General features: G+C 39.8%; 1 protein-coding gene across 1 annotated transcript in view; it reads right to left on the reverse strand.

Moving 5' to 3' along the window:
* LOC135478110 (uncharacterized) overlaps nt 1-16,092 on the reverse strand; it is a 49,109-nt gene that overhangs the window by 29,973 nt on the left and 3,044 nt on the right. The window contains exons 3-13 of the mRNA XM_064758380.1: nt 15,317-15,380; nt 11,620-11,925; nt 10,971-11,135; nt 9,884-10,003; nt 8,495-8,612; nt 7,751-7,867; nt 5,052-5,213; nt 4,247-4,381; nt 3,422-3,686; nt 2,368-2,433; nt 669-745 (exon numbers count right to left, since the gene is read on the reverse strand). Of these exons, the coding sequence (XP_064614450.1) occupies nt 669-745; nt 2,368-2,433; nt 3,422-3,686; nt 4,247-4,381; nt 5,052-5,213; nt 7,751-7,867; nt 8,495-8,612; nt 9,884-10,003; nt 10,971-11,135; nt 11,620-11,925; nt 15,317-15,380 (1,595 nt within the window). The remainder of the gene's footprint in view (nt 1-668; nt 746-2,367; nt 2,434-3,421; nt 3,687-4,246; nt 4,382-5,051; nt 5,214-7,750; nt 7,868-8,494; nt 8,613-9,883; nt 10,004-10,970; nt 11,136-11,619; nt 11,926-15,316; nt 15,381-16,092) is intronic.

The raw sequence follows: 16,092 nt of genomic DNA on the forward strand, positions 1-16,092 counted from the left end.
TCCTGCCACCAAAACCATGTGGAAAAATTAAATCTAATCAAGTGATACATCAAACTGGGGCATGTCACTCATGTCCAAACATTCTAATCGCACCTATTTATTTATTTATTTAAGTTTTCCACCATACTCAAAAACCTTTCACTTCTACGAAGACTGACAGACCTTCCCATGTAAGACTGGAGAGGCAGCCAGCATAAGCTGGATTTGAACTCACAGCAATCCCATTGTTGAGTTTCCTGCAAGGGAGAGCCCTACCAGACAGTCAAGATTAACATTTATTTGGTGAAACGTCACTTGATTCAGTTTAATTCTAAATATTATTACATGATTATGAGACTGGATAATGCTGTGTAAACTAACGATGTAACTCTGATCTTATGTGTACACTTTGGCATGCTGGACAACGTGGAACTTCTAAACCCGTTGTATTTTCTCCAGGAATTTGGTATTCTCCTATGGATAATACTTTGTATGAATGTTTTAGGAACAAATTGTTCCTAAAACTGCAATTTCTTGGGCACAAGGTGCAAAATCTTCACATTCATGATACATATGCATAAAACTGCATGAATAGCACAGAAGCAAAATGTAACAAATAAACTCATTTAAGTCATTCTCAATGATGATCCATCATTTTAGCAACATTTTCATCAGGAATGCCATCTTACCTGATATGTGTTGTAAACCAGAATCTGTTATTAATGGGCAATCCCTCAAACTTAAGTGGACTAAATTTGTGTGGTACCTAGTAAAAAAAAAACCCAAAACAAAGCAAATCAGCCAATGAAACAAAAAGAGCAGAACATTTTTAACATTTTTTTTGTTCTGAATAACATCTCAAAACACTTTCACACAGGATTCATTTCCTGTTAAACAGGTAGCTGTAACTACATTCACACAATAGTTCCATTGTTTGCTGCCGGCCATTCATCCTATGTACCCACTGGTTAGCTAGCGGATCTCAAGTGTTCAAGTGACATGTACCGGGTGTTCAAGTGACATATACCAGGTGTTGAAGTGACATGTACCAGGTGTTCAGGTGACGTGTACCAGGTGTTCAAGTGATGTGTACCAGGTGTTCAGGTGACGTGTACCGGGTGTTCAAGTGACATGTACCAGGTGTTCAGGTGACGTGTACCAGGTGTTCAAGTGACATGTACCAGGTGTTCAGGTGACGTGTACCAGGTGTTCAGGTGACGTGTACCAGGTGTTCAAGTGATGTGTACTGGGTGTTCAAGTGACGTGTACCAGGTGTTCAGGTGACGTGTACCAGGTGTTCAAGTGATGTGTACTGGGTGTTCAAGTGACCTATTAATTACGCAGATTCCATGTTAAAATTGGCTGCTTCACTCGTCGGGATTTAAAATTGGATCTCTCTGTGTTTAGTCCAGCTCTCTATCATCAGAGCTATTGGGTATTCCTCGTTTGCTACTGCTAGTATAAGCACAAGAAAACTGGTCCCATTACACCCGTCCATGGAAGTCAGGTAAGGCCATCATCATATCATCGTACCATCTTTGCTCTGTACTGACACTTAACAACGACAACACCGTGTTGGGCATGTAACGTCATTTGTCCCAATCATTTAAAACAACTAAAGATAAATATGTTTCCATTTTCAGTATAGCGGATTAAATTTTATGAGCTACTGGGTTTATTTTTTCAAGCAAATTTGTTATCTGCAATAATCAGGAAATATCTATTAAAGCTTCTATATGAATTGTTTCACGTGTCTGCACAATATTATTTATTTAAAACGGCACAAAGTACATTGTTGGGGATTTTTTTTTTTGGCCTATGGTATCTGTTCAGAAAAACTGCGGTGTTCAGAAAAATCATTTTAGTTTGTCACGGCACCATGTGTAATGGATAACATCTTAAGAGCTTCATATAAGACCACATCAATATTGCCAATATATTTGTGACAAACATAGTTTTACAAGCCAGTACATGTGTGTTGCATAAGTATTAATTAAGGTGAATCTTAATACTTAGAAAAATTCATCCGACTTAGGGATGATTTCATGAAACGAATTGCCAAACAACGAAACTACTGTGGAAGTCGGTGGCCTTTGGTTTTGGTGTACAAGCTAGATGATCACCCAGTCTTGGCCCTCTTTTGTCACCTCGGTCTGTGACAAAAGACGGCGTCGACTGGATGATCACCTCAACCTCAGGCGGGAACTGTAACACATAATTTTTACTGGTGTTAACTGTATACCAGAATATATAGATCTCTGAAGACACCTGAAGATTGGAAGTCCAAATGTACAGCTGTAAAAATTTCACTCGGAATTCTTTAAATGGTTATAATATTAATTTATAATAAAAAATGTAAACTTTAGATGTACAATTGTTTTATCCTACCTGACAGCATTTAACAGTTCATTAGTTGTGTAGCAATAACAGTCCAGTATCAACCTCCTTAGGTGACTGAAACACAAACATGGGAATACAGAACATAACTGAGGCTGTGAGCCATGGGTCTAGTGGTTAATTTATTTATTGATTTATTTGATTGGTGTTTTCACTTCAATGGCTGTGGCCAGCTTGATGGTGGGAGAGAACCGCGCGGGCCTCGTGGGAAACCCACCACCATCCAGAGTTTACTGGGAAACCCCTGACCATCCAGAGTTTGCTGGGAAACCCACGTCCATCCAGAGGTTGCTGGGAAACCCACGACTATCCAGAGGTTGCTGGGAAACCCACGACCATCCAGAGGTTGCTGGGAAACCCACGATCATCCAGAGTTTGCTGGGAAACCCACGACCATCCAGAGGTTGCTGGGAAACACACGACCATCCAGAGTTTGCTGGGAAACCCACGACCATCCAGAGGTTGTTGGGAAACCAACAACCATCCAGAGGTTGCGGCGTCTAGTGGTTAAAGATACAGGTAATAACAGGAATTTTTAGATGGCCCTGCGCTCACTGCTCATTGGGGCCTTGGTGACAATAAGTGGTCAATGACAATTCTGTGGCTCAGTCTAACGTTCAATGAAGACCATTTGCCCATGTCACATGTGGAAGGTTCATCAAGCAGCGACTTGCCAAAGGTCACAGGTTTTGTATCGGGACCTCCTGTTTCCTCCACCCATAATACTGACCCTATCATACAAGTACAATTTTCTTGAGTATGGTCTTAAACACCAATGAAATAAATAAATAAATAAATAAATAAAACATGACTGGCTGTTTAACTCAGCTTTGGTGAACATGTAAATGTCACATCTGATATTTGGGAAATGATTTTAGACAATCCCAAGTGTCACATTCAACGTGTGGAATAAGTGTCATGAAAATTCAACCTTTAGAATATACTGGAATAAAAATATTAAATTGCATTGGACATTATTTTTTGTTTTCAGTTATTAAATTCATAGGTATATTTTTTTTTCCAGGTAGAGTTTGTAAACACGCACCTGGACACAAATATCTGTAATGTCTTGAATCGGAGCAGCTTTTCCTTCATGAGATGACTAAGGATTTTCTGTGTCACTTCCTCAGGGACCCCTCCCAGACTCAGGATGGGGGTCCGGGGGTCACATATCCGTGAAGTCACATGACAGATGCACAGGTGTGCCAGGGAGGGTACATCATGCATCAGCACAGCTGTGCTCGCTGTGGAGGGCTGCTCATTAAGGGGTGTTTCAGCAGGATGCGCAAATCGTTGTCTAGCAGCTTCAGCTGAACAATAGAGGGGTTAGGAATGCGTTAACAGTGCTATAGCTATGATCTACAATGATAAGAGAAAGACGGAACCAAGGGACCTTAGCTGTCCTACAATGCTCCAGCTGAAGGTGTAGCCCTTGCATTGCATGCATGTATATTAAGAAGCAGAGATTTTGATTGTGTGCAGCTTGCTAACATGCATAGTGCATTTATCTTTAGAGTTTTGTGAGACACACAACCTGCTGCACTGCAGATGCTCATTATTTATAAATGGAAAAGCCACTTCAGGAAATTTACAAAATTATTTCATTTATTTTTACACCTGTATTAAATTTATGAAAATAACTGTTATATTGTCGAGTTATACTGCTATGTTGTTGTAAGAGTTCTATGTCTGCATGTGTCATTGCTATCCACTTGATACTCCTCACGACGGCATATTAATATGCTAAAATACTTAGTGAAACCACAGGGTCAAGGCTGCACGAAGGATCAAGGCTGTACTGAGGATCAAGGCCGCATGGAGGATCAAGGCTGTACTGAGGATAAATGGTATCAGACTTTGACATACTGACCTGCCCTCTCAGAAGCCGACTGGCTGTGGTGTGTGAACTCTGCATGTGCGTCTTCCCTGGCAAGCTGCATCCCCTCTCCCCACTGGTGGCCCCCTCCAGCCCCAAACCCTCCCCCTCCTCCTCCCCCTATCCCTCCTGTAACAGACAGACAGAGGTCAAATCAGTGAGAGGTGCCTGTAACCATAATGGTGTGCTTAACATGGGCCAACAACAACAACATCCTCGCTAAAGCTGGATCAACAACAGACCTCTACATCTTTGCTCCAAATTACTTCAGGTGGTAAAGGTCTCACTTATAAATTTGATTCCATTACAAACATAAATCTGATTGCTGGTTAGTGCCATCTTTATGAATTCTTTACTTGCATCATGGTGGTCAATTTTAAGGGTGGAGGAAACTAGAGTGCCTGGAGGAAACCAGAGTGGCTGGAGTAAATCAGAGTGGCTGGAGAACACCAGAGTGCCTGGAGGAAACCATTGTAGGCAAGTAGTTACTGATGAACTTCCTTCCATACATATGAAACAGATATATGCACATCATACTGGTGAAAAACAAGTGGTTTAAAATAATTCTTAGACAGCCCAAACACCCATACGAGAGTCACCAAGGCCCCTTGAAGAGTTAGAGTACCTTACTGTGATCTGTGTTCATAATTCAAATGTGAGAAGGCTGGGAGGTACACACCTTATATATACTGTAAGTACCCATCTATATCAAATAATGTTAGACATCAACTTTTCACAGTATATTTGTTTGATTCGAAATGGGTCGTATCGTTTGATCATGTTCATAATGGCATATTACCCATCATTCCCGGCATCCCTGGCAACTGCATTCCGGCCAAAATTGGGTTGATGTTTGGGTTAACGTCCGGGTCAAAAGCACCGGCGAAATCCACGCCTGCGCCTGCACTGCCGTGTTCAGCTGCGTCTACATGTGCATTCACTTCACCAGGGAGTGCTGCATCTGAAAAAAAAAAAACCCACTAAAATGAAGTATATGTCAGACGAAACACCATTAAAAACTGTCCAAGAAAATACTTCGATTTATTTTTTGGGGATCAGATTATTCGGTGGTCTGTGAACCATCTGGTATCAGTGACATCACATCCATATTTTTTGCTTGAAATAACTGGTTTCAAGGCCTACTTGGCAAATGTGCTCATAAATGCATATGTATATACATTTTTAAAGAAGAAATGTTGCAGTCTTTGTTCACTAGCTGACAAAAACCTGATGTGACGTCACTGGTCCCGATACTGTCAAGAAAGACCAGCGTAAAATTCAAAGTTTCAAACAAATTTTACTGGGTAGACAAATATTCTAAACAATGAATCGGCTATTTTTGTGGAGAGTGTTGAATGGTCTTTGATCTGACAAATACTTCACAACAGTGTTCTCTTGGCCTTTAAGTTCTCTCATGCTTTGAACACAAAACCTCATTGGTCACTGGATATAGGAATTTAACTCCTGTATTTTGTGTTTTAACACAACTTTAGATATAATTTCTCCACTATACTTGATACATGTAAATATCACATCCTTAGTTATAATTTCTCCACTATACTTGATACATGTAAATATCACATCCTTAGTTATAATTTCTCCACTACACTTGCTATATATCACATCCTTAGTTATAATTTCTCCACTATACTTGCTATATATCACATCCTTAGTTATAATTTCTCCACTATACTTGATACATGTAAATATCACATCCTTAGTTATAATTTCTCCACTATACTTGCTATATATCACATCCTTAGTTATAATTTCTCCACTATACTTGATACATGTAAATATCACATCCTTAGTTATAATTTCTCCACTATACTTGCTATATATCACATCCTTAGTTATAATTTCTCCACTACACTTGCTATATATCACATCCTTAGTTATAATTTCTCCACTATACTTGCTATATATCACATCCTTAGTTATAATTTCTCCACCATACTTGCTATATATCACATCCTTAGTTATAATTTCTCCACCATACTTGTTATATATCATATCTTTAGTTATAACTTCACCACTATACTTGATACATGTATATATCACATCCTTAGTTATAATTTCTCCACTATACTTGCTATATATCACATCCTTAGTTATAATTTCTCCACTATACTTGCTATATGTCACATCCTTAGTTATAATTTTTCCACTACCCTTGCTATATATCACATCCTTAGTTATAATTTCTCCACTATACTTGATACAGGTAAATATCACATCCTTAGTTATAATTTCTCCACTATACTTGATACATGTAAATATCACATCCTTAGTTATAATTTCTCCACTATACTTGCTATATATCACATCCTTAGTTATAATTTCTCCACTATACTTGATACATGTAAATATCACATCCTTAGTTATAATTTCTCCACTATACTTGCTATATATCACATCCTTAGTTATAATTTCTCCACTACACTTGCTATATATCACATCCTTAGTTATAATTTCTCCACTATACTTGCTATATATCACATCCTTAGTTATAATTTCTCCACCATACTTGCTATATATCACATCCTTAGTTATAATTTCTCCACCATACTTGTTATATATCATATCTTTAGTTATAACTTCACCACTATACTTGATACATGTATATATCACATCCTTAGTTATAATTTCTCCACTATACTTGCTATATATCACATCCTTAGTTATAATTTCTCCACTATACTTGCTATATGTCACATCCTTAGTTATAATTTTTCCACTACCCTTGCTATATATCACATCCTTAGTTATAATTTCTCCACTATACTTGATACAGGTAAATATCACATCCTTAGTTATAATTTCTCCACTACACTTGCTATATATATCACATCCTTAGTTATAATTTCTCCACTATACTTGCTATATATCAAATCCTTAGTTATAATTTCTCCACTATACTTGATACATGTATATATCACATCCTTAGTTATAATTTCTCCACTACACTTGCTAAATATGCATACTATCTGTTTACTTCCATATTTCACCAATATCTGATTTATACACGTATTATACTTTGCATATTTGTTTCTTCTTGCCACTACCGTTGTGTTTTACATGTGTTGTTTTGATCTTTCCTATTTCATGCTTTGCATCTTTCATTCCCCCACCTCACTGTCTTTTTTTAACCTAATAATGCTTTCTATTACATCAAATGCCGTCGCGGCCTCCGTGGCTCAGTCGGTTAGCGCGCTAGCGCAGCGTAGTGACCCAGAAGCCTCTCACCAATGCGGTCGCTGTGAGTTCAAGACCAGCTCATGCTGGCTTCCTCTCCGGCCGTACGTGGGAAGGTCTGCCAGCAACCTGCGGATGGTCGTGGGTTTCCGCCGGGCTCTGCCCGGTTTCCACCCACCATAATGCTGGCCGCCGTCGTATAAGTGAAATATTCTTGAGTACGGCGTAAAACACCAATCAAAAAAAAAAAAAAAAATCAAATGCCGTCAATATTGTAACTACAGCATATTGTGTTTCACTCACTGTCCTCTTCAGCACTTAACATATGACCTTGCCCCCAGTCATGCTGATTGCCTGCACCTCCCCCCAGCGGAAACTCATCCTCATCTGCGTCAGATCCTGTGGGCTCTCCTACACTGGCTGGATCAGAGAAACACATATGCTACTTTATGAAAACATACATAAACCTACAATGACCCGAAAGCCTCTCACCAAAGCAATCACTGTGAGTTCACGTCTAGTCCATGCGAGCTTCCTCTCGTGTCGTTGAGATGGTCGTGAGTTGTCCCTGGGCTCTGTCCTCTTTCCTCCAACCATAATACTGGCCTCCTTTGTGTAAAGGAAACCAACAACCATCTACAGGTTGCTGAACACATTTCTACTTACGACCATAGAGGAAGCCAACATGAGCTCACAGATACCTCATTGGTGGGCGGCTCTTGGCTGTGGGTCTCTTGGCCACAGAGGCCTCCCAAGGCAACATTTGACCCACATCATTTCAAATAGCCCTGGGGAGACCACTTCCTTACCTGGCCAGGTGTCAATGATAAATATATAGCTGATCTATCTGGAGCTTGATTCAAACCTGCAAAAGCCAATATGGCCACCAAGGATGTTTCATTGTTTTATGGCCTTTGCTTTCTTTTCTGAATATTTTTTAATGCCATGCTCAAGAAGTTTTCACTCACATAATGGCGGCAGGTGTTTTGTGGGGTAGAGGAAACAGAAGGTTACTACAGAAAATCCTGTACAAACTTGAACAGGTACCTGCTACAGCTTGGGGCTGTTCTGTCTTCTTCAGGACAAGGGATCCAGAGGGTATCAGACGCAGCTCAGATAGCGACTTCTGTATGTCTGACACACTGAACTCATACCTTGGGAATGGCTGGGAAGAGAACATAAACACAAATCAATGGCTTAGAGAGGCTGAAAATAGTGACACTTCGCTTGACATGTTTCTATGTTTCCCACACCTAGATAAGCCTCATGCTGGACATGTTTCTACTTTTTCCATACCTGGATAAGCCTCATGCTGGACATGTTTCTATGTTTCCCATACCCGGATAAGCCTCATGCTGGACATGTTTCTATGTTTCCCATACCTGGATAAGCCTCATGCTGGACATGTTTCTAGGTTTCTATGTTTCTCATACCCGGATAAGCCTCATGCTGGACATATTTCTATGTTTCCCATACCTGGATAAGGCACAGCCTGGACATGTTTCTATGTTTCCCATACCTGGATAAGCCTCATGCTGGACATGTTTCTATGTTTCCCACACCTGGATAAGCCTCATGCTGGACATGTTTCTATGTTTCCCATACCTGGATAAGCCTCATGCTGGACTTGTTTCTAGGTTTCTATGTTTCTCATACCTGGATATGCCTCATGCTGTACATGTTTCTATGTTTCCCACACCTGGATAAGGCACATGTTGGACATGTTTCTATGTTTCCCATACCTGGATAAGCCTCATGCTGGACATGTTTCTATGTTTCCCATACCTGGATAAGCCTCATGCTGGACATGTCTTTATGTTTCTCATACTTGGATAAGGCACATGCTGGACATGTTTTTATGTTTCCCATACCTGGATAAGCCTCTTGATGGACATGTTTCTATGTTTCCCATAACTAGATAAGGCACATGCTGGACATGTTTCTCTGTTTCCCATACCCGGATAAGCCTCATGCTGGACATGTTTCTATGTTTCCCATACCCGGATAAGCCTCATGCTGGACATGTTTCTAGGTTTCTATGGTTCCCATACCTGGACATGCCTCATGCTGGACATGTTTCTATGTTTCCCACACCTGGATAAGGCACATGCTGGACATGTTTCTATGTTTCCCATACCTGGATAAGCCTCATGCTGGACATATTTCTATGTTTCTCATACCTGGATAAACCTCATGCTAGACATGTTTTTGTTTCTCATACCTGGATAAGGCACATGCTGGACATGGTTCTATGTTTCCGATACCTGGATAAGACACAGCCTGGACATGTTTCTATGTTTCCCATACCTGGATAAGGCACATGCTGGACATGTTTCTGTGTTTTCCATACCTGGATAAGCCTCATGCTGGGCATGTTTCTATGTTTCGCATACTTGGATAAGGCCCATGCTGGACATGTTTCTATGTTTCCCATACCTGGATAAGGCACATGCTGGACATGTTTCTATGTTTAGTGGCCACGAAGTCCCATACAGCCTTTAGTTTATCATTTGGGGAAAAAGTCTCTTTTACAGCACGCCCATCCGGTAAGCGAACCTGTGACGGAGAAAAGTACAGGAAAACATTTTTCATAGATGTGTAAAATAGGAGTTCACTATTCCAGTCTCTCGTCAGCATTATTAAGTTCATCTCTGACAACTGATAGTTATTTATTTATATTTGATTAGCGTTTCACGTTATACTTGAAAATAGTCCAGGACCATCCACAGGTTTCTGGCAGACCTTCCCACAAACGGCCAGAGGAGAGCTAACATGAGCTGGACTTACACTCACAGCAACCGCATTGATGAGAGGCTCCTAGGTCTTTGTGCCATGCTGGTGTGCTAACCAAATACAAGTACAGGCTGGTATTTATTTATTTATTAATTTGATTGGTGTTTTACGCCGTACTCAAGAATATTTCACTTATATGACGGCGGCCAGCATTATGGTGGGAGAAAACGGGGCACAGCCTGGGAGAAACCCACGACCATTCGCAGGTTGCTGACAGACCTTTCCATGTACGACCAAAGTGGAAGCCAGCATGGGCTGCACTTGAACTCACAGCAACTGCATTGGTGACTTCTGGGCCATGACACTGCGCTAACACTAATTAGGCCACCTGTAACACTAATTAGGGCATTATAAGAGATATGGATGTGTGTTTGACCATCTGTGGACCCCACATAGGAAAATATGTGACAACATTTCCATGTGGGCTTCAAAACAAATATCTTCGTGATTCTCATGTTTTACCCATAAGGGTCAAATTTTCATCGCCCCTCCTTGGTCCCACATCTGTGCCCACCCCAGACCGTGTGTGCCCACAGATGTGCTATCTGTGATACTTCATCGGTCCACCAAGTTCTTCGCCTATCTCCTTTCTTTCCAATCAAGGAAGGATGAGAATGACGATGGTCTGTCTCAGCTCCAGATTTCACAGGGATTTCAAGGCCGACTATCAGCAGTGAAGTCCAGGGGAGAACTGGACGGACTCTGACCACACCTATCTATGACCACAAACCTGAATGACACATTTGTCTCCCTCTTGTGATGGCTTGGTTGGAGCTGTAACGGGAGGGCTTCTACTGCTCTGTTTGGGAGGACTCGGGGCGTCAAGGTGCGCACCCTGTAGAGCTTTCTTCTTTTCTCGGTCCTCTGCAATTCGCTTCAATGCTTCAGCTCTTGCCTGAGAAAGACAAAAAAACAAAACTGTTAGTTTCAGAGTTTGACCTGTCCATTTCTTTGCACATGTACGCACGAATTTTCCAAACATTGAAATAAAATGGAAAGACTGCCACACTATCTGGAACATTATTTCTATTACGCTTCGGCTTTTCCTACTACATCCGTGTACAATGGTGAACATCAATGTGCATGAAATGAGAGGTACATGCATGGGAACATACACAAGGCAGGACTCGTGTCACCATAATCACCCTTGGGCCTGCAGTGTATCATTCTAAAATTTCTTCTCTTCTGCATTTACTGTATCAAAATTAACAACGGCAAGGAAAAAAAACCCTATCATTATTTCTTGATTAACAATCCACTGAGGTTCTGGTAATGTTGTGCATAATCCAGACAAAAGGAATAAAATATACAAACACAACCAATGGAATTACGAATGCCACCCCTAAACAAACTTTAACAAATAACAACTAATAACAAACCCTTTTATCCTGAGCTTTTTGATCTTTTGCCAGTTTTTTAGCTGCTTCTCTCTGTTTTTCCAAAAACTGTTCTTTTATTTTCCTCTGGTCTTCACTCAGGCTCAGGCGACTCACTATCTTCGTCTCACTTTCCATTTCACTCTCCTGATTGGCTGGCGTTTTGTCATGTGACCCAGCTGCACTGTCACATGACTCTGATCCCCGGTCATGTGACTGGGATAAGTTATCATGTGACCCTGAGGACGAATCACTGGGAGCCACTGGATTTACAAATGGGTTGGAGGATGGAGTAAGGTTGCCAGGGTTCTATGAACAAAAGACAAGAATATGACTAGTTGCAAATTATTTTAAAAAATGACAGTTTGCTCATGTTTTACCATCACTTAAAGTGAACAAAAAGACTGCCACTATATATATACATAGAAAAAAGGATATAGGACACAGTTATCACAGGAAAATATGCACAAAATTCTGTGAAGTTTTGAAAGCCCAGAAGATGAAGTTCAAAATTGGGGATATGACACTGACGGACAATTCACTCCGAGTAGCCATGTTGCAGATGCCTATCACTAGTGCTGAAGGACTCACATGAAAATCGGCTGTCGCGGCAAAATAAAAACCTATTAGCTCTCAATTGTCAGTGAGGTTTCTTATAGTTGATAAACAAATATCGATGCAATAAATCGCATTTTGCAGTTAGTTAAATGTTACACTGATGCATTTTATACCACATATTTATAAACCGGGAACTGAGAATGGCTGCCCATATCACATACATTTTGGACAGGAGACTGCAGCAACTTGCCAGGGGAACGTTTTTTCCTTAGCAATGTCAGATTTATTTCGAAAATATCTTCCCGAAATCTGCATGAAAGAGTCTCTTATTAATCAGAAGGTCCAGTAAATTCCCTGATGTCGGTACAGCCAGCTAGGCCGAATGCTTACACCCATGCAGGACGAGCACGAACAGGACTGCTAAAACACAACACTTGTGCCTGCAAAGATTGCCCAGACCAAATGCCAAGCTAAAAGAAACATTGGCCCTTTGAAAGTGGGACTGAACTGACAATATTTGTTTGCCTATTAGGCGTTTCTGTTTATATTTTCTCATTGGCATATTGTTTAATACTGATGGTATGGGACAGCTGCTAGGTCTTGTGACATCAGTCTAGATAGCTCTAACATGACAAAATGGCGTCACCAAATGAGTGTCTAGGTACTGACGATCACTTGCTATTTATTTGTTGATAAGAGAGGTAGATTTTTAAAAATATTTTTAGAACATTTCTGGAATACTGCTTTAATAATCAATTCAGCTTTAGTGGCTGATTATAGGTTCACTTTAACATTATTTTCGGTCATTTCACAACAGTTTCACCTTGCAAAAAGGAACAGCATATTGTAACTCTGTCTGTGTCTTGACTGAGTTTAAATCTGTACTACACAGTATTATATGGCTGTAAGTGTACAGTGTAGTACAATGAAATCAGCCAAATTGTACCATGTAACTGGCCTGTGCTTGGAGCGATATTATTTTGGACATTGTGCGGCAGCAATTAAGGGAGATAACTTTATATGTTGAAACATCTGAGGGCGCTGCAGTGTGTATCAATCATTTGCTTGTAGCGTTTCTGCAAACACTTCCTAGGTTAAAATGTTGACTGAAGAATAAATTTCACTATTTACTGATTTCCAAATTCTGCAAAAGACTATTGCGAATATCAAAAACGATCTTTAAGTGCTGGGTACAAACTGCATTACCCGACCAGAATAGGGAGATCGAAGAAATTCCTTCATTCCAGGCCAGCTAAATCTATGCGTATCCTCGGCCGTTATTTGCATGGGGGGAGAAAGTCCTTGGACAGGTTGAGTTATACAATAAATAGGTTACTGACACATGTTTTGTGGCATCTCGCCAATTACGGATTTTCAACACAACACGGATTCACACCATACTACTCTATAATGTACAAAACACTTTACAATAACCTAATAGTATTTCACCTACAGTATTAAAGAGTACAGCTGGCATAAAGAGTAAAAACCAGAGCAGTGACGACAGTGTGATAGAGGGCAAATGGTCACTTGTAACAGGTGAAATCCGGTCTCTTGTCAATTTACCTCAGTTACTATTTCGTTTTAACGGCCCAGGTAAATCAGGTGCATGTGTGACTATCACAACCTTACTGATTGAAAATTCCTCTCCGGCTGTAAGTGGGAAGGTCTCTCAGCAACCTGCAGATGGTCGTGGGTTTCCCCTGGGCTGTGCCCGGCTTCCACCCACCATAATGCTGATCGCTGTCTTATAAGTGAAATATTCTTGAGTACGGCGTAAAACACCAAACAAATAAATAAATAAATACTGACTGAAGACAACCCCACTGATCAATGACAGGTGGTGTTAAATGATCAGCTTGTCTGTCATACCTGACCAACAAGATTCCAGACCAGAATCTAACTGGTGATCAGCATCCGTAACCATAGATTATAATCAACAGTTACTTAATAATGGGTAAAAATATTTTTTATTTATATAAAGGTGAAATGTCACAATTTTCTTAACTGATAAAAGTGATGTTTCACTCATTTAGATATCACTTTTATTATTACATTTTGATATCTCAGTTTCAGACACCATGACATCAAAAAAGAAACATTTTGTTTTATGACGTTCAAATCCAAGCTCAGCAGAATGACATCATAATACAAGTTCAATCAACTTTAACATTCCTACCTCACACAACAAGACACGATGTCATACAAGAGGTCTTGTGCGACGTCACGCTATATACAAAAGCCTGTGAAGGTGCACAGCTAAAAACAGTTCTTAATCTTGTTCAAATACACAATCATGACACCGCCAAAGTATAAACAATAAATAGAATATTGCACAGTGAAGGTTGAATGACATAAATATTTTTTGAGTAAAAGTTAGAAATTATAACCTACTTGACAGTTCGTATCTCTTGGGTCATTCTCACCTCTCGCTTGGAAAAAAATATCTTATGGTATTCAACCTTCACTGTAAAATATTCTCTATATATCTGGTCACATGTTTCGCCTTCTGATGCCTCTCCAGCTAACTACTAAAATTCATAAAGCGGAGAATCTCAACATTTGTCCATCTATATGTGCAGAGACAACTATGCTTAAAAAGGCTATGCCACTGATTTTTGGCACAAATTCATATTCGCTTGTCAAAAAAAATTTTCTGCATTTACCCAGAACGTTTCAAATTATTGCCTTGTCTTTTAGTGAATATCAGATTTACACCTGCCCTTGACATAGTATTTTTTGTGACTAGAAAGTCTGAAAAGTTTACAATGCTTTATAAATTTCAGGAACTTTATTACTGATTTGAACAGATGAGGGTGATATTTTGTGAAAGGTAATTTTTTGGGGCTATTCTAGAATAATACATGCAACAAATATTCAATCAGATTTGCACTCACATATTTTATGCCAAAAATCTTTGGGACTCTTTAACACAACTGAGTCTTGTTATCGCAAAGTGAACCGTTCAGAGATTATGTTTACCTTTTTCACTTTAGGGCTTTTTAAATAAAAAAAAAACAAAAAAAAACACACAATTATAAAACGATCAGGCCAGTAATGGGTTTACATTACGGGGGAAGCCTTCAGTCCAGCAGGGGAGACAACTGATGCACAACTGTCAATCTCTCCTACAAAATCATACCTTCTGAAGCTTTAAGCTTGCTGTAGGCTGTGTGGCCACTTTTCCTGGCTTTCCCTGCAGTATCCTATATGAAACGAACATAAATAATAACGGTTGTGTTAAATCGTAAATAAAGTGTAACATATGAAAGGCGAGTTTCCCACAAGGCTTACTGTAATACCTCTATTTTTGTCAGACAGATCCACATAGTTATCATAATAATTGATTCCGAGCTATCTCAAATCTGAATCTAGTGCTCTACTGACTTGTAACATGAAATATAATTCATTTATTTGATTGCTGTTAAATGCCATACTTAGTCAAAGAGTCAGGTTTATGGGTTACGGAAACCGAAGTAAATCATATGTAACATACAGATACATACATGTACAAGTAAAATATTGTTGGAAGAAAAGTGGCTCTTCATGAAACCTCACACTTCACAATCAGCTACATGTGCATTGCTCACAACTTATTGTCACCTGTCCAACAGTGGGTTTGAACCAGAATCTCATGGTGTCCTAGAGACACAAAGGCATCTTGGCAAACTCTTGCACAGCCCACTACCCTTATGATACAAACCTGTTGAATAATCATGGCTTTGTAATTAAAATTCCTTTCTGGCTATGCTTACCTCATGTAAAGCAAAAAGCATGTCTAAACAAAAGTAAATAAATTCAAGACAAACTTCCATGCTCTCTGGACAACAGCATAAACTCAGGGGAGACAACTTTGTAACATCGTTTCATGGCTACTCATCAAAACATACAGTTAAGCTGGATCATATGTGTTGTCAC

Source organism: Liolophura sinensis, chromosome 11, assembly GCF_032854445.1.
Source record: "Liolophura sinensis isolate JHLJ2023 chromosome 11, CUHK_Ljap_v2, whole genome shotgun sequence".
Taxonomy (NCBI): domain Eukaryota; kingdom Metazoa; phylum Mollusca; class Polyplacophora; order Chitonida; family Chitonidae; genus Liolophura; species Liolophura sinensis.